Here is an 18,609-nt window from a genome sequence, read left to right on the forward strand (position 1 = left end):
GACACAGGTTTAACGTAATTGGCAAAAGTGCCAGAAATAAGATGAGAATTTTTTTTAAGCAGTGAGTTATAATAATCTGGAATTCACTGTCTGAAAGGATAGTGGAAGCAGATTCAATAGTAACTTTCAAAAGGGAATTGGATATTCAGTATACTTGAAGGGGAGAAAATTGCAGGGCTATGGGGAAGGAGCAGGGAAGTGGGACTAATTGGATACCTACTTCAATGAGCCAGCACAGGCACGATGGGCCAAATGGCCTCTTTCTGTGCTGTAAGGTTCTATGATTCTAACTTCTAGTGCAACAATAAATGATATTGCTTATAATTAGAATGAGTTAACTGCAGTACCTTGCATCTATGTGCATGCGTGGTGGCGTTTATGAAAAGGGACAGACATTTTCAAACTCTTAATGGTCGGAAAACGGCCAATCTAGATTTTTCTGAATGAATTCAGCTCAACTCAGACCATTTTGGAATTGAACTTTGGTTCCATATAAGAACATAAGAACATAAGAACATAAGAAATTGGAGCAGGAGTAGGCCAATCGGCCCCTCGAGCCTGCTCCGCCATTCAATAAGATCATGGCTGATCTGATCCCAACCACAAATCTAAAGAACACAAGAAGTCGGAGCAGGACCCGGCCACATAGCCCCTGGGCCCTCTCCGCCACCCACAGGGCATTGACCGATCCGAACTCAGCTTCATGTCCAATTTCCTGCCCGCTCCCCATAACCCCTAATTCCCTTTACTTCTAGGAAACTGTCTATTTCTGTTTTAAATTTATCTAATGATGTAGCTTCCACAGCTTCCTGGGGCAGCAAATTCCACAGACCTACCACCCTCTGAGTGAAGAAGTTTCTCCTCATCTCAGTTTTGAAAGAGCAGCCCCTTATTCTAAGATTATGCCCCCTAGTTCTAGTTTCACCCATCTTTGGGAACATCCTTACTGCATCCACCCGATCAAGACCCTTCACAATCTTATATGTTTCAATAAGATCGCCTCTCATTCTTCTGAACTCCAATGAGTAGAGTCCCAATATACTCAACCTCTCCTCATATGTCCGCCCCCTCATCCCCGGGATTAACCGAGTGAACCTTCTTTGTACTGCCTCGAGAGCAAGTATGTCTTTTCTTAAGTATGGAGACCAAAACTGTATGCAGTATTCCAGGTGCGGTCTCACCAATACCTTATATAACTGCAGCAATACCTCCTTGTTTTTATATTCTATCCCCCTAGCAATAAAAGCCAACATATCTGTTCTTAAATGTCAAAATTATCAGGTTAAATGCTTTGAAATATTTTCTGTTGAAATGATATGTTTCTTAAAGGCATGGCTTTTGAATAACAAGACACCTGTTCTCTTGTAGACATCATTCTACACCGGTACATTGTGGCCCGTGTTATTTGGCCTTACATGCTCTCCATAGCTCTAACGTACTTCATCACACTCTGCCTGTTTCCTGGACTGGAATCTGAAATTCGGAACTGCACTTTGGGAGAGTGGCTGCCTATCCTCATCATGGCCATTTTTAACCTGTCTGATTTTGTGGGAAAGGTAAGAGCTTTGAACTTAATTATGCCCTTCCTGAAAAAGAACTATCCTCTCTCAATATCGTTTAATAGTTTTGCCAACGGTAACTATAATGCATATTGAAAAAACACAGATAATCTGATCATTATCACATTGCTGTTTGTGGGAGCTTGCTGTGTGCAAATTGGCAGCTGCGTTTCCTACATTACAACAGTGACTACACTTCAAAAGTACTTCATTGGCTGTAAAGCGCTTTGGGATGTCCTGAGGTTGTGAAAGGCACTATATAAATACAAGTCCTTCTTGCTACTTCCTAACTACAAATAATAGCCGTAATCACACATTAGCACATTAGCCTCTCCAAGTTTTCAGTCACTGTCATTTCGACATTGCATATAATAGACTTTATCATTATTTTCACATTATTGACTTGCCAAGACATTTAAAAAATAGTAAAGATGAGTCAGCAACAAGGCTGTAATTTAATCTCAGATCAGATGGCGTCCATTAACCACTGGTGCTTTGCTAACGTCATTTGTGAACTCATCTCTTTTTTAAAATTACAGCTTTATTATTCTTTATTGATCATCTGTAGCTCTGTATAGAATATACTCAAAGCACTGAAATTCTTATTGTCCAAAAGTGAAATTCCCAGTGATTGCCACCATTGGCAGGATGTGACTAGTGGAGTCCCACAGGGATCTGTCTTGGGGCTTCAATTATTCACAATATTTATTAACGACTTAGATGAAGGCATAGAAAGTCTCATATCTAAGTTTGCTGATGACACAAAGATTGGTGGCATTGTAAGCAGTGTAGATGAAAACATAAAATTACAAAGCGATATTGATAGATTAGGTGAATGGGCAAAACTGTGGCAAATGGAATTCAGTGTAGACAAATGTGAGGTCATCCACTTTGGATCAAAAAAGGATAGAACAGGGTACTTTCTAAATGGTAAAAAGTTAAAAACAGTGGATGTCCAAAGGGACTTAGGGGTTCAGGTACATAGATCATTGAAGTGTCATGAACAGGTGCAGAAAATAATCAAGAAGGCTAATGGAATGCTGGCCTTTATATCTAGAGGACTAGAGAACAAGGGGGCAGAAGTTATGCTGCAGCTATACAAAACCCTGGTTAGACCGCACCTGGAGTACTGTGAGCAGTTCTGGGCACCGCACCTTCGGAAGGACATATTGGCCTTGGAGGGAGTGCAGCGTAGGTTTACTAGAATGATACCCGGATTTCAAGGGTTAAGTTACGAGGAGAGATTACATAAATTGGGGTTGTATTCTCTGGAGTTTCGAAGGTTAAGGGGTGATCTGATCGAAGTTTATAAGATATTAAGGGGAACAGATAGGGTGGATAGAGAGAAACTATTTCTGCTGTTTGGGGATTCTAGGAGTAGGGGGCACAGTCTAAAAATTAGAGCCAGACCTTTCAGGAGTGAGATTAGAAAACATTTCTACACACAAAGGGTGGTAGAAGTTTGGAACTCTCTTCCGCAAACGGCAATTGATACTAGCTCAATTGCTAAATTTAAATGTGAGATAGATAGCTTTTTGGCAACCAAAGGTATTAAGGGATATGGGCCAAAGGCAGGTATATGGAGTTAGATCACAGATCAGCCATGATCTTATCAAATGGCGGAGCAGGCACGAGGGGCTGAATGGCCTACTCCTGTTCCTATGTTCCAATGTCTATGAACCTGCAGTCAATTAGAATGCTGTAACTCTTGTACATGAATATAAATATACATTAAATCAAAAATGTATACCAAAGATATAAAGTGTTTCAAGGTTTAAAGACTGGTGATAAACTTCTAGAGATTTACTCTCAGCATTTTAATTATTAATCTATTTGCTTTGCTTACAAAGCAACTGTGACTGCATTTTAAAAAAAAGTCATCCATTGGTTGTGAAGTGTTTTGGGACGTCTTGAGGACATGAAAATGCAAGTTCTTCCTCCCTCCCTCCCTCCTTCACCACAAGTGCGCTGTGGGCATATCCTAATACCTTTTGTTGTTGGTGCTTACAGAAGGGAACGGCTATTGGTGACATTAATCTAATCTAGGATTTAAGACGGTGAAATTCTTCCTGTTAATTTTAGCAAAAGCCTCATGCAGTGAACGATAGCTCCAACAATGCAGCATTCCTTCAGTCGTGCATTGGAGTGTCAGCCTCGATTATGTGCTCAAGTCCTGGAGTGGGACTTATGAACCTGCAACCTACTGAGTTAAAGGCAAGAGTGCTACCAACTGAGCCAAGCTGTCACTTGGTAATGCAGGAGAGTAGAATTAATAATTATTATAAACTATGGCTCTAAAGATTCATGGATCCCACTCTGTCACCGTAACAAAGGCGGAGTGGAACTTCATAATGCCATTGGTGCGGTTGAAGATTTTTTGAAATTGGTCAAAAAAGTGTCCCGTTTCCAAAAAGGCCATTTTCCTTACATTGATCAGATGAAGGAAGAAAGCTGGCCTTTCAAAATGTGGGTCCCATCTCTGCCAGGATGAGGCCTTGGCACTGCTAATATGCCTGTTTCATGGAGGTGCACAGAGCATTGGGACCAACAGAGATGGGGCGGGGGGGGAGGGGGGTGGTTGTTGTGAATTCTGGCAGATGACGTCATCCCATCAGTCCCGCCTTTCTCATGTCCGCATGTCACGCGGCTGAAACACTAACAGACACCAAATGGGACAAAGACAGAACTGGGACCCACCTCAGTTCGTACCCCGTCACGTTCCTGTCCATGCCAAATATGGTATCACTACGTTGATTTAGACACACATTTCTCAGCCTATGTGTTTTTAACTCATCCAGTTCTCTTCATTAACCCGTCTCACCTGCTCCTCCTGAATTCGGTTGAGCATAAACGCAAGGCTTGTGCTTGTGTTCGTGTTCATCTTCTTCTAAGGGTACTTAATGTCATCATGTAGCACAAAGTCGAAACGTTTCTGATTCCTACTAACCTTTTTTGATTAACAGATATACCCTCTTTTCAAAGAAAGGATTGTCATTATATTTAATTAGCATTATCCAAAGTTATTTAATAGTGGTCCTAGGTGGGGTTGCCAACCCTCCAGGATTGGCCTGGAGTCTCCAGGAATTGAAGATTAATCTCCAGGACACTGCTGCGAGCAAACCCGAGAGAAAAATCATAGGGGTGTTAGAAGAATTGTGTGTTTTTTTCATTTTCTTTGAACACTTCTGTTTATTAGTTCTAAAAATATTGGAAATGGGAAAAAGGGCTGTTTGATTGACAGTCAAGAATCATCCAATTGGGTAATGAAGAGTCTTTTCGCTTTCCAATTGGCATAAGAAGGCGGTGCTTCATGAGGATGGACATGTTGGATGACCAATGGCAGGGACGGGGCAGTTGGAGGCAGGAAGCCATGTGATGAAACCTCCAGGAATCCATTCAACCAGAGTTGGCAACCCTAGAGTACAGTGTAACCCTCATCCCCATATAGTGTACATACCATTTCATTTTACTTTAGATTGAGGATGAGATTGCGATGGATCCAACACAAGTGCCGAAGCTGTGCCCCTTTAACATTGTCACTCGACCCTTAAGAAGGGACAACTTGAACAGCTTTTCTCTGCTCTTGAATATGAAGTTGCATTCTGCTCAATTCCCAATACATCTTTTATTTTCACTGTTGCAGATACTTGCAGCTTTACCTTATGACTGGAAGGGACTGCGTCTCCTCGTCTGTTCCTGCACCCGGGTCATTTTCATCCCACTCTTCCTCCTGTGCGTGCTTCCGAGTGGCCGGCCTATTTTCAGTCATCCTGCCTGGCCTTGTGTTTTTTCTCTGTTAATGGGAATTTCAAACGGCTATTTTGGCAGCGTGCCAATGATCTTAGCAGCAGGCAAAGTCAGCCCTGAACAGAGAGAGCTGGCAGGTAAGCAGCAACACTTTCACTTACATTGTGTTTCTCTGGGGAGTCATTGAAATAAGAAAATTGTAGTTACCACGAGCGATTACTGCCGTTGCCATGGAGCTCTCCATGGGTGTCATTAGCAATGGCTATTTTAGTGGAAGAGATAAACAATTGGGTTCCTGGTCAATTTGAGCTGTTCTCAACTGGTAGGATTGATCATTTTATTGATTGTTGTTCACTGCAAGCCTTGTATGGTTTACTCTATCCCACTTGTCAAGGACAGACCAGTTCATAATACTGTGATTCATATACAGGACACCAAGCTCTTAAAGGGGAAGGGAAGTCAAGGGGTATAATTTTTGTTTAAAGTACCCCCTCCCCCCACCCAACATGCATGTGAAGAAAATATAGTCAGAAATATATTTGTAATTTTTACAAAAAAAACCTTTCAAATCTATTGTGTGTTAGAGATGGGCTGTTTTGGTTCTCCCCTCCAGTGCTGTTCTGATGGTGTGACTAACTGTGAGGAGCTGCCTGCTGCCTGGACCATTTTAACATGGCCTGCAAGGTAGAACCAGCCAGAGATTCGACCAGGTGCTGTCCAATCCCGGGTGAAACGTTCCCCCGGCAGGGCAGGGCCGCAGGGTCTCCGCCAGGCAGAGAAATCTGAATGTTGATTTTGCGAATTCAATGGATGGAGTGATTTCAATGGCCAGAAAATCGCAGGCAGCACGGACACACTTCCCCGATATACACTGGCTGCGTGCAAGACTCCACCAGTGGTGTGAGGTCATGCAAATTTACCCTCCAATACATTTTTGCAATATTACTAGTAGAGCAGTTTGAACAAAAAGTAGCCCCTTCCCTCCCCTCTCTTCCCCCCTCCCCCCCACCTCTAGTGTCCTGGCCAATATTTATCCCTCAACCAACATCACTAAAGCAGATGATCTGGTCATTATCACATTGCTGTTTGTGGGACCTTGCTGTGCTCAAATTGGCTGCTGTGTTTCTCTATTTTACAACAGTGACTACACTTCAAAAATACTTGATTGGCTGAAAAGTGCTTTGTGACGTCCTGAAGTTGTTAAAGGCTCTATATAAATGCAAGTTCTTTCTTTTCATTCCCCTATGTCTTCTAAATCTGTTCTATGTAATAACCTCATTAGTTCACTGACTGTGAATCATGTGACAACTTTCATATGTTATACATAATATATTCAGTGTCCTTGGGTTAGTGAGGGAAAAATCAGCCAGGAATTTTGCCTGATTTGTGCCATCCATTGACTCTGGCTGGAAGTGTGTCTTTGGAGAGTTTGGGTGAGGAAAGGATCTGGATTGGCTCTGATGCTCCCCAGAGTTGAATAGTCTGTCACTGTTCACTCTCCAAGCTTACAGATGTTCGCATCTGTTCGCATTTAGTGGGCTGGAACAGGAGGTGCCTTTTCCTACGACAGCTCACAAAGCCTACTCAGATCTGGGCCCACAATGCAGCTTTATGTTTGAGCGATATCAGGAACCACAAGTCTGCTGCCAACGGCACTGTCGCACATTGAAAGTGCCCTTGGCAGAATCCCGCTTTTCTGAGGCCCTGCTTTGGAGAGGTTTTGCTGCAATATCCTTTGGGGCTGCCTTTCTTCTGAGAGCCAGCAACACAAGCAGAGCCTGTGCAGGTTCACAGAATGAGGCCCAGGACTAGGAAAGACAAAGGATGAATGATCATTTTGACAAGAAACAGCAACACCCACAAAAGTTCAAATAGCCCTGCTGTAAAAAGGCCCACAGTTGTGACAAGTGCCCCAACTCTCAAATGACATCATCCATCCATTAGACATGTGACCATAACAACAGCCTCCAGAGCGTCCTATACATAAAGGTGAGGCTGAGGCCTAGTAACAATCTCCAGGTGGCTTGCATAGCTGTTGAAAATGTCCGTTCCAAATTGCAGCACTGCGAAGATTGGTGCATTTGTCAGGATTGACATTTATGATCAGATAGAGTGAAACAGATTGCAAACCTGTCAATAAACGTTTGGAGCTGTGTTTCTTTTGAGAATCATGTGCATCAAAATAGAATGAAATAATTAAGCCAGAATGAGTGATGGGTGTCACAAGAGTGACACTTGTCAGGTCTGATTGACAGGTAAGAGTGGAAATGTGGCTTTAGTTGCAGTTTAAGTGAAAGCTGTGCTCTTTTCTGAAGAACAATTTGATATATTTCAACTAAACAAAACCCAAAACAAGGATGGAGTTTTTAAAGTTTGCAATTGCTGGTCATTTTCTCGGTTGGTTCCAGCTTTTTACGGTGAATGGAGGAAAATGGGATTTCAAATGCCTTTGCTGTGGGCTACTGTGTCTTTAAAGACCCAGGAACTCAGGAGCCTTGACTGCCTCCCTGCTGCAGTTACTCAGTATTCTAATTGCTCCACTATAAAATATTATGGGATCGCACCTGAGTGACCATCTTGTGTTGGTGATCACTGTAATGCTGGACTAGCATTGGAATGCTAGTGGCTCCGCAGAGTATCAAGTCAAGACATGTATTGCGAGTGTGAACAATGGTGCACTAGACAGCATTTGCTACCATTTACTCAGTACCAGTACAGGCCAGCAATGTTGTTTCCCAGTGCTAGCCTGTATGGATCCTATGCAAACAGTGGGGAAGGTCTTTGACCAGTAAAACAATGGCATGTACTCTCGCCTTGTGTTGATGCGGTGCCTTGAAATCTGCCACGGAATGTACACGGTAGGTTCCAGAACACCGGCAGTCAAGGTAAGAGAACGAATTCTAATATGGACAACAACAACAACTTGCATTTATATAGCACCTTTAGCATAGTAAAACATCACAAGGCGTTTCACAGGAGCGTTATCAAACAAAATTTGGCACCGAGCCACATAAGGAGATATTAGCAGCGACGAGAGGTGGGTTCTAAGGCCTTAAAAGGGGAGAGAGAGGCGGAGAGGTTTAGGGAGGGAATTCCAGAGCTTAGGACCTAGACAGCAGAAGGCACGGCCGCCAATGATGGAGAGATGATAATCGGAGATGCGCAAGAGGCCAGAATTGGAGGAGCGCAGAGATAGGGACATAGGAACAGCAGTAGGCCATTCAACCCCTCGAGCATGTTCCGCCATTCAATTAGATCATGGCTGATCTGTATCTTAACTCCATTTACCCGCCTTGTTTCTGTAACCCTTAATACCCTTGCCTAACAAAAATCTATCAATCTCAGTTTTGAAATTTTCAATTGACCCTCAGCCTCAACAGCTTTTTGTGGAGAGAGTTCCAGATTTCCACTACCCTTTGTGTGAAGAAGTGATTCCTGACACCACCCCTGAACGGCCTAGCTCTAATTTTAAGGTTGTGCCCCCTTGTTCTGGACTCTCCCGCCAGAGGAAATAGTTTCTCTCTACCTACCCAATCAAATCCTTTAATCATCTTAAACACCTCAATTAGATCACCCCTTAAACTTCTATATTCAGGGGAATACAAGCCTAGTCTATGCAACTTGTCCTTATAATTTAATCCTTTTGGCCCCGGAATCATTCTGGTGAATCTGCACTGCACCCCCTCTATGACCAATATATCTTTCTTGAGGTGCGGTGCCCAGAACTGAATGCAATGCTCCCGATGGGGTCTAGCCAGAGCTCTGTACGGCTGTAACATTAACTTCCACCCCTTTGTATTCCAGCCACCTTGAGATAAAGGCCAACATTCCATTAGCATTTTTAATTATTTTTTTTACCTGTCCACTAGCTTTCAGTGATTTCTGTACTTGGACCCTAAATCTCTCTGCTCCTCCACAGTTCCGAGCTTCTCGCCATTTAGAAAATGCACTGATCTATCTTTCTTAGGTCCAAAGTGGACGACCTCACACTTTCCCACATTAAACTCCATCTGCCACAGTTTTACCCACTCACTTTATCTATCAATGTTCATTTGCAACTTTCTGCTCCCATCTACACTATTTACGGTGCCACACAACTTGCTGTCGTCAGCAAACTTAGATATACAGCTCTCTATTCCTTCATCTAAGTCACTTATAAATATAATGAAAAGCTGTGGCCCTGGTACAGATTCCTGGAGGATCTACTAGTCACATCGTACCAATTTGTGTACATACCCATTATCCCTACTCTCTGTCTCCTACCTCCTAACCAATTCCCTGTCAAAGTCAATGTGCTCTCATTTTTGTTAACAGTCTCTTACATGGAACCTTGTTGAATGCCTTCTGGAAGTCCATATAAATAACATCCATAGACATTCCCTTATTTACCACGTTAGTTACCTCCTCAAAAGATTCAACTCGGCCTGTTAGATCTCAGAGGGTTGTAGGGTTGGAGGAGGTTACAGAGATAGGGAGGGGCGAGACCATGAAGAGATTTGAAAACAAGGATAAGAATTTTTAAATTGAAGCATTGTCATATCAGGAGTCAGTTTAGGTCAGCGAGCACAGAAGTGGTGGATGAACAGGACTTGGTGTGAGTTAGGGTATGGGCAGCAGAGTTTTGGATGAGCGCAAGTTTATGTGCTTGAGAATTTTCACTGTCTCTTATTTTCTTTACAGGTAACACCATGACTGTGTCCTACATGTCGGGGCTAACTTTAGGATCTGCAGTGGCCTACTTCACGTACAGCCTGACCAGTATGTCTCACACTTCATGTATTCACACTGAAACAATCAACGCTTCTTTCACCACAGGACTTTAAACAAAGGCTCTCTTCACATTCTCACTAGGGGTGAGCAAACCTCCAGAATTTCAGTTCAATTGGCCATGTGGCTTGGATAAAGCTTTAAAAAGTTTTTACCCAACCCGACACCAAACTGATCCCCACTGCGGGGAGGGTTGTGATGTCACTTCCTCCGCATACTTGACTGCTTGCAATCACTGTGAGCTCTTACAGCTAAGTTTTTAAAAAGTTGAGTTTGAATCTATCCCTTCATTGTTTAATTATTTTTTACGTTTCACTAATCAGCTTGACACTCAGACCTTCCAGCCATTTGTGGGATGTTTCGAATGTCTCCACCTATGGCACTAGATTGAGGGTAAACGGCCTCCCCAGGCTATACCCAGACATATAAATGTAAGTTCTTTCTTTAATCCTTATAGGTCAAAATCACTATGTGTTATATTAGTGATGAATGTGTTGACTTGTATGATATTCTTTTGTCCACCATTTAAGCCATTTAAAATAAATCCTTAGCACACAGAGGAATTTCATATAACACGTTATAGTGTTTGTCACTAATATGCTCAGGGCAATTTCAGCCCTCTAATCTGATGTTCAACATTACTCACAACATTTGTACATATTCCTGAGACCAACACAGCAACAACATCCTAAAACGTTGATGATTTGTTTGGTACTTTACTAGCTTAAAATATCCCTCTATTTGCTTTTTCCCATCTAACAATTTTTTTCTTCAGTTGTATAATGTGGGTCGCAGAATCTGACTGGATATGTACACTGTCCAATTCTATTAAGAGGAGAACAGCTGCTTGTGGAATGTCTCTGAAATCTATTCTGTTTTTCCCCTCCATTGACTTCATGCTAGGGGAAGGTTTCAGCTCTCTGCTACCTAGGGTTGCCAACTCTAGTTGGACATATTCCTGGAGGTTTCATCACATGACCTCCTGCCTCCACCCACCCCGCCCCCACACTCTTGTGATCCGTGGGTCACTTGACGTCCATCCTCATGGTGCACCACCTTCCCATGCCAATCGGAAAGTATTTAGGCTCTTCATTACCTGATTGGATGATTGTTGACATGACTCTCCCCATGTCTGATATTTTTATAACTAGCAAACAAAAGCGTTCAGAGAAATTTTTTTTAAAAACAGAATTTTTTCTCGCCCCTATGATTTTTCTCTTGGGTTGCTTGCAGCAGCGTTCTGCAGATTAGACTCCAGGGCAATCCTGGAGGGTTGGCAACCCTACTGCTACCTCGTCCAAGCAGGAAGGCCTCATGTCTGAGCCTGGGCCATGTTGGTGAACTAGCCTATCATGGGGAGGAGCACCATAGTCGAGACCGATGGTGTCCTCACCTGATATCCATACGTGCTCACTTTTCATTTGGGGTCGATGGATAACAAGCAGAGCAGCAACCCTGGAAGGTTTTTTTCCCTCCCCTCCTTTGCCCGAGGACACTGAGATTCTTGCTGAGGTTGACTGACTGAACATGGACAAGGGTTCAAAGCTGGAATCTTCATGCTCGGTGTGTTTTAACCACTAGGCTACCGATGAGCCTATTATGCTATCTGTTGAATTGAAGACCAAAAAAAAAGCCTTCCCTCCTCTATTAAAATAAATAGGACCTTGCCTCCCACCCATAGAAGTGGCTCACATGAGTGTCATGATGCTCTTACTTTATGACTACTAGACAATAGGATGATTCGTCATGAAAATTTTTAGTAGCTCAAGCCTGAAAGAATAGGTCACATTACAGTATGTGCAAGGATTCTCCTGCGATTGACGTTCCATTAAGGTTTTTTTTAATTTTCTTTGCAGGGTAAATGGAGATATACTAAGGGGTATTTATATCATCCTATGGAAACATTGCTTTGGTGCGTGCCATCTCAGACACATTAACTAGCATCCCCAACCTGTCTGGAACTTCGTTCGTGTTCTGCCTGTCCTACAAGAGTGGATGAGATCACCTACATGGACATGAAAAGCTTCTGAAGAAGCTCCAAGAGGAAGTGTTACCCACCAGAATCATGGACAGGCTTTCCTCTTGACTTTACTTAAGACTTTAAAGAGTCCCGAAATTTTATCTCAGAGTGCCTGCTCATTGCCATTTTATCTGCCAAACCCCAACCATTTTACAGTTGTGTTTTTCCATTTATAGAAGGGAACTGTTGTTGTCTTGGTAACTGAGTGCAGCTTTCTTGGCCAGCATGGAAGAAGTGGGTGAGGAGGCTATAATTGTACGAGTTAATATTCTCTAGTATTTTTCAGATAAAAATCTGAACGTGAATTGGTTTAAACAGCAAGTTTTTCCATCCATCGTGTTTTATTCTCTGAGGACTGCATGTTTGCACCAGGTTAAAAAAGATATCACCAAAAATTATGCTTTTGTACATTTCTCAGAGTGTATTTGAATGTGTCTTTAATCTTCTTGTCCTGCATTTTGTTCTATAATAATGCAGTGGAAACCATGCATAGTGAACTCAGACTTGGTGAGACTGTTCAGGGTGAAACAAATCCCAGTGTCCCTGTTCATTTGCTGTGCAATGCTCCAGTTTGCTTACAGTAAGAATCGGAGTGCTAATGTTTAAAGAACAATGAAACACACCACCCGAATCAAACAAAAGTGATGCCTCCACCCATATAAGTAATCTATCTCTGTCTGAACCCAATAATTATACTTTTTAAAGACCTTCATTCCAATTCATCTTCAAGAAAGGGTCAGCCTCAGATTAGAAAGCTTTGATGAAGTACACAGTTTCACATCATGATCTTGCTTAAAGTTGGCCACATTCTTTAATCAGAAGATTTTTAAGGGAAAGCTGGATAAGTACATTTGGAAAAAATGAATAGAAGGTTATGCTGATAGGGTGAGATGAAGAGGGTGGGAGGAGGCTCGTATGGAGCTTAAACACCGGCATGGACCAGTTGGGCCGAATGGCCTGTTTCTGTGCTGTACATTCCATGTAAGGTGCAATCCCGAAACTTCATTTTGAGGCATCCTTCAATTTCATTGGTCTGTTAGTCCATGAGCTCCATTAACGAATATAGTGAAATTTGAACATGGGGAAACAAGATTTTGTGGAAAAGGATTCGACTTTTTTATGTATCAGTAGGAAACGCAGTGTGATAGAAAGCGTAATCATTCCCCTCAAATGTAGATCTGATCAGCTCACATACGATATTTGGTAGGAATGAGTGAAATTTAAAGACTTACCATTCTCTCGGTTTCCATGCAGCTCCTGCCGAAGTAATACTAGAATTAAAACAGCCTGACAGTACGTCTTAATTTAATATAAGAGTCGAGGAAACGCAAAATGCTGAAGCCACACAAGAAACTGAATTCTTTGACAGAATCCAATCTAATAGTCACCCCTTCCTGCAGCACTAATTTACTTCTTTGAGCTCAAGGCCTGAATGTGTGCTTCTAGATACAATAAGGCTGGAGTCCACAACACGGTTAGTGAGTGTGACATGGGCTGCTGTAATACCCCAAACAGTGTCCTTATAATAGAGACTTACTCCACCTGGGCAGACATGTGCCACATCTGATTTTACTTTTCATCCCTTACCTGGCCTACTAGGGGGTGGGGGGACTTGTGGGTTTGCTGTATCTAATGATGAGAAAGCGCATCACAGCAAGATGAGGTATTTTGCTTGACTCCTGGGCACCAGTGGTGGACCAACACTTCTGAACAAGTGTACTGAGAGCTGGGGGAGATGAACCATAGAGGCGGATTTTGTCCCGTGGAGACCTTATGTTGTGCAACGCTGCCTTAGAGCAACCTGCCACATCCACTAATACCTTGTATGTGGAGGCCAATAGGAGAAACCTTTAATTTTAAGTGTCTGTCGTCCGCAACTGTTTTGTGTCAAGTGCTGACTTCTCGTGTAATCTTTCCTTGTGCCTTGAAAAAAATTCCAGTTTTAAGAAGTAACAGGTATAATCTACAGAGCTAGAACTGCAATACTGTCCGATACTCGAACAATGCTTAACACGTTAGTGTCGGTGTGATTTGCATATTTTCATATTTGGAACTTGCTACCATGTGGGATGATTGAGGCGAATAGCATAGATGCATTTAAGGGGAAGCTAGACAAGTACATGAGGAAAAAAGGAATAGAAGGCTATGCTAATAGGGTGAGATGAAATAGGGAGGGAGGAGGCTCGTGTGGAGCATAAACACCGGCATAGACCATTTGGGCCTAATGGCCTGTTTCCATGCTGTAATTTCGATGTAAATTCACAGCATTAATGTCCAAACATAAAAAGTGTAAATCTGCCAGATCTGATCATAGACTTCCAATGTGACCAATAGTTGCCATTCACTCCTGATTGGACTATGAAACCTAACTCCTTGCCCTCCACCAAAGACACAGTACCATTTATTTATTTTCTTACTTCCAAGTAAGAAGACACATGGCATCAACATTGTTGAGAATGTGGGTTGTGGTTTCCATTTATTGAAAAGGACAGGCGACAGGCCGAACCTCATAGCACAGAACGTAAGTCAAGGCTGAAAAGCGTAGGAGAGAGAAGATGAGGCAAATTGAGAAGTACCGGCTCGGTGAGCCCATACTTGGGTTTTAAAAGCTGCAGGTTGGAGAGAGGAAGGAAAAGGTTGAGGGAGGTAAGGGATTCCACACATGCGAAAGTATGAGTTTGAGTGGGAGACAACGTGATGAGTCCTGATCGCAGCGCAGTGAAGATGAAGTGAGGAGGAACAGCTTTTAGAATGGAATATTTGGAGATTGGGAAGAATGAGAAGGGAAAGGTCACAAGAGCAATGACCATTGTAATATTGTTAAAATGAGACAAGAAAGCTACTTATATAAATATATACAGAGCCTACATGTTTAGTTATAGTAAAGATGATGCCAAACTGATTATTGCGAAATGCTTATTTTCCTCTGTTAAAGAATTCGAAGATGCATTTAAAATTAATACAAAGAGGAAAATAATGCGTGTATCTCCTCCTGATTTTATAATAAATATATATAAATGGCAATTGAAAAATTCAATAGCAGTATCAAACCTGATCCTGCTACTGAGTGAATTAAAATTATGTTTTTTTAGATAATAGCGACTGACTCCATCTGATCACTGCTGTCTCTAGTAGTATTGTGTCCCTTATACTGGAGGATGACAGTGGCAACAAGAAGGGGGCATAAGTTCATGGTAGATGGGTGCGTTGGTGACTATGCAGGCCGATACATGGCAGACATTGGGGTAGAAATTTGTTCTGGACGGTAACGTAAAACGAGCGGTATAGCATCGACCGCCTGTCACATGCCCCACCTGATATTCAGTCCCGTCGAATTTCTATCTCATTGTCTACCACAAGCCTCACATAACCACATTCCTGGGGGTTCTTCTGTTGATCCCACAGATATTGCCAATCCTTCTGTCTCTCATGTCTCGCCTCCACACCGGCACAGCGTTGCAGCTCACAATCTTTTGCTCCTTCTCTTACTTCAGCACGTCATTGCTGGCTGTCAACGACCATGTTGCACTGCTTCAGGTGAATCTTCAGCATGTTCTTGTAGCATCTTTGTTGTCCACCCTACTTTCTTCAGCCGCCCACCAGTTCTCCTTAAAGCACCTACTTTGGCAGCCATATGTTGTCCATCCTAACAACATATCCAGCCCAAGGGAATTGGGCATTGATTATCATAGCCTCGATGCTGGTGCTGTCACCCAGCACAGTCAAGTAGAAGAGTGGGAATAGAACAGAGTCCAGTACACATCTTTGCTTCACACCATTTCGAAATAGGGACTAGTTCATAGATATATCCTCTGCCACGCATCCCATCATGGAGCTGTTTCAGAACCAACAAGAACGTCCCTGGACAACCAAATTTCCTCATGAGTCTCCAAAGACTGACAGCGTCGAAAGATTTGGTCAAATCAATGAATGCCATATATAGGTCTTGATTTTTCTCCTTGCACTTCTCCTGAATTTGGTGAGCAATGAAGATCAGTTCCATGTTCCTCGGTTAGTCCTGAAGCTGTGATGTGTTTCCGGAAGCCTCCTTGTCCACTATATTCAGGAGCAGGGGATCAAGAACAATCCGATTCAGAATCTTGCCAGCTACAGATAAAAGCGAGCTAGCCCGATAGTTAACTTAGTCAGACTTCTCTCCTTTGTTCTTGTATATCTGGATGTTAATTGCATCCTTTAGGTCTTGTGGGACCTTCTCTCTCCAGATTAGGCAGAACATCTTGTGCAGGCACTCAGTAAGAGCTCTACATCCAATCTTGTAATTTTCTCACTGTTGTATTTACTGTAAGTTAAATACACTGAAAGCTCACTTGGCAGGACCTGACTCCTAGCTGTGTTTGTGAGCCAGGCCTGAAGGAAGATCTTATTGGGTGAGCTGCCTTGACATCGAGCTCTGGTCCTGTGGTCAATCATGACAGTTTCGGCCAAAAAGAACTTTGCTATTTTGTTATATTTTTAGTAAAAGTAGACTTAAAATAAGTTACAGATCAAATAGACTGTATTCTGTGACCTCTCTTTCTCCTCAGCGAGTACCTGTTTTTGACAATCTGCTGGTCTCTCATTCTTCATAGCTTTGCCACTGTGCTCGCCTGTCTCTTTTGTTCTGATGATCTATCTGTCTTTATCCTTTGCTCCCTTTCTGTAGCCTTCTCTCTGACAAAGTGATTGTCTCCTTTCTGGTAAGGTATCATCTGTTCTGCTCTCCCTCAAGTCCCTGTGCTCTCCATTCTCCGCTCTTTAACTTCCATTGACTGTACCTTTTCCTCTTGAAAATTTCGAAACTGAAATTGATAGATTTTTGTTTGGCAAGGGTGTTAAAGGATATGGAACCAAGGCGGGTAAATGGAGTTAAGATACAGATCAGCCGTGATGTAATTGAATGGCGGAACAGGCTCGAGGGGCTGAATGGCCTATTCCTGTTCCTACGTTCCCATCCATTCACTAAACCTTTCGACTCATTATTTCATTTTTATCTGTGGTCTGCGCAATATTCCCCATGGACTTCTCAGAATTCGTTCTTTCCGTCTCTTTTTCTTCCTCTCCTTTCTTTTTCTGCTTGTCCACCTTTGACTCACCATTTTTGGCTTTGACTGTCTTTTCTTTTTCCCACCATATTTCCCCCTTCAAGCTTGCATAGTGATAATATGCACCAACCGCTGTCTCTTTCTCTCTCTCTCTCGCCAAGTGAGCTTGTCAGCCAACTGATTCTGTGCCTCTGCCTCTTATTCTGCTTTGGCACTCAGTTCGCAGCCAGCCAACAGCAGTTTGCAGCAGGTATTGCCTCTGCCACTCAGGATCACACAGCCATATAAGGAGAGAGTGGGGAGGAGCCTGTGCAATGTTTAATGCACAAATGATTTTGACCATTGCACACCTCCCATTCTGATGGGTTAAATGCATCCCCAGAGGAGTCATAAGCCATAAAACCAGAAGGTCCAGGTTTGATACCCGGTCTGTGCTTGAGTTAGTTGACCTCAGCCAGGGCAACAGTTGGCACTCCGTCCACTGACTCCTGTTGGAAAGTGCATGTTGGTGGACTTCGGGGAGGACTGGGTCAGGCTGCGAAGCCCTGCACAGTAGAATAGTCCACTGATACTCATTTTCTAGGCTCATGCATAAAGAATGGTGACTTGTGCAAGGTATCAGAGGGCTGCCAGCAGCAGTGGGACCCTACCCCAGCAAGCACCACTGCCTTCAGAAGAGGGGAGGGAATTGAGGGGTGGGTGGGGAATTACTACAAAAGCATTTTTAGGCGGCATGGGGCTTTTAAAGTGAGCGCAATTTTGATGAAAACTCACTTCACTAAGGGAGAAAGAGTTGCTATTATTCTCATCCAATCATGTGAAAATTGTCCATACTACTCATGTATTCAGTGCTTGGCACACTGAATACTCCCAATTGTTTGCTTAACTTCAGCTAAAAAAAATAGAAGAAGCCTGCTAGAAGTCTCATCTTTCACACAGCTTTTTGTACAAAAGCTAATTTGGTTAATATGTTTCAGGAGAGTAAGTTTTTATTTTGTACAGTTTGATTTCACATTCAGCTGTGGAATGAATGATTAAGAGGTCAGAGGTTGAAGTAATTGTCACTCAGTCATTTTTATAAATAGTCCACAGAAATTCTGAGCCAACCTTCATCCTGGTCCATGTCCAACGTTTCTTGGCATTCTTGTTAAGTGTTTGTCACAATTTAGCTGTGCTTCATGGGCACACCGTCCTTGCCATGGGATGCAGGGTTAACAGGGCAAAAGGTGAATAAAATATTCTCATTAAGCAATAACATGGTGAGTGTTGCATGCTTGGGAGGAATAGGTGACTATGGACCTATGGTTGCCAAAGCTTTCCACCATTTGGTGTTTCCTGGCCTCACACTAATTGATAGAGATTGATTGCCATGATTAATCAACCACTCCATTATCAATGTGTCAGGTGACTACCAGGCTGGTAGAAGGCGAACTAGATGGACTGTGATCTTTTTGCGTCTAGCAATTCCTATTTT

At 42.7% G+C, this 18,609-nt stretch overlaps 1 protein-coding gene across 3 annotated transcripts in view; it reads left to right on the forward strand.

Annotated features, from left to right (window-relative positions):
* slc29a4a (solute carrier family 29 member 4a) overlaps nt 1-12,430 on the forward strand; it is a 39,052-nt gene extending 26,622 nt beyond the window's left edge. For 2 of the 3 annotated variants that reach the window (XM_068003658.1, XM_068003656.1), the window contains exons 8-10: nt 1,369-1,556; nt 5,203-5,443; nt 9,987-10,149. In XM_068003658.1, coding sequence (XP_067859759.1) covers nt 1,369-1,556; nt 5,203-5,443; nt 9,987-10,129 — 572 coding nt within the window. In that variant the 3' untranslated portion in view covers nt 10,130-10,149. Of the gene's footprint in view, nt 1-1,368; nt 1,557-5,202; nt 5,444-9,986; nt 10,150-11,929 lie in introns of those variants that run through there. The other variant, XM_068003659.1, reaches the window with a different exon arrangement.
* Nucleotides 12,431-18,609: the final 6,179 nt, after the last annotated feature.

This window comes from Heptranchias perlo, chromosome 22 (genome assembly GCF_035084215.1).
Source record: "Heptranchias perlo isolate sHepPer1 chromosome 22, sHepPer1.hap1, whole genome shotgun sequence".
Lineage (NCBI taxonomy): Eukaryota > Metazoa > Chordata > Chondrichthyes > Hexanchiformes > Hexanchidae > Heptranchias > Heptranchias perlo.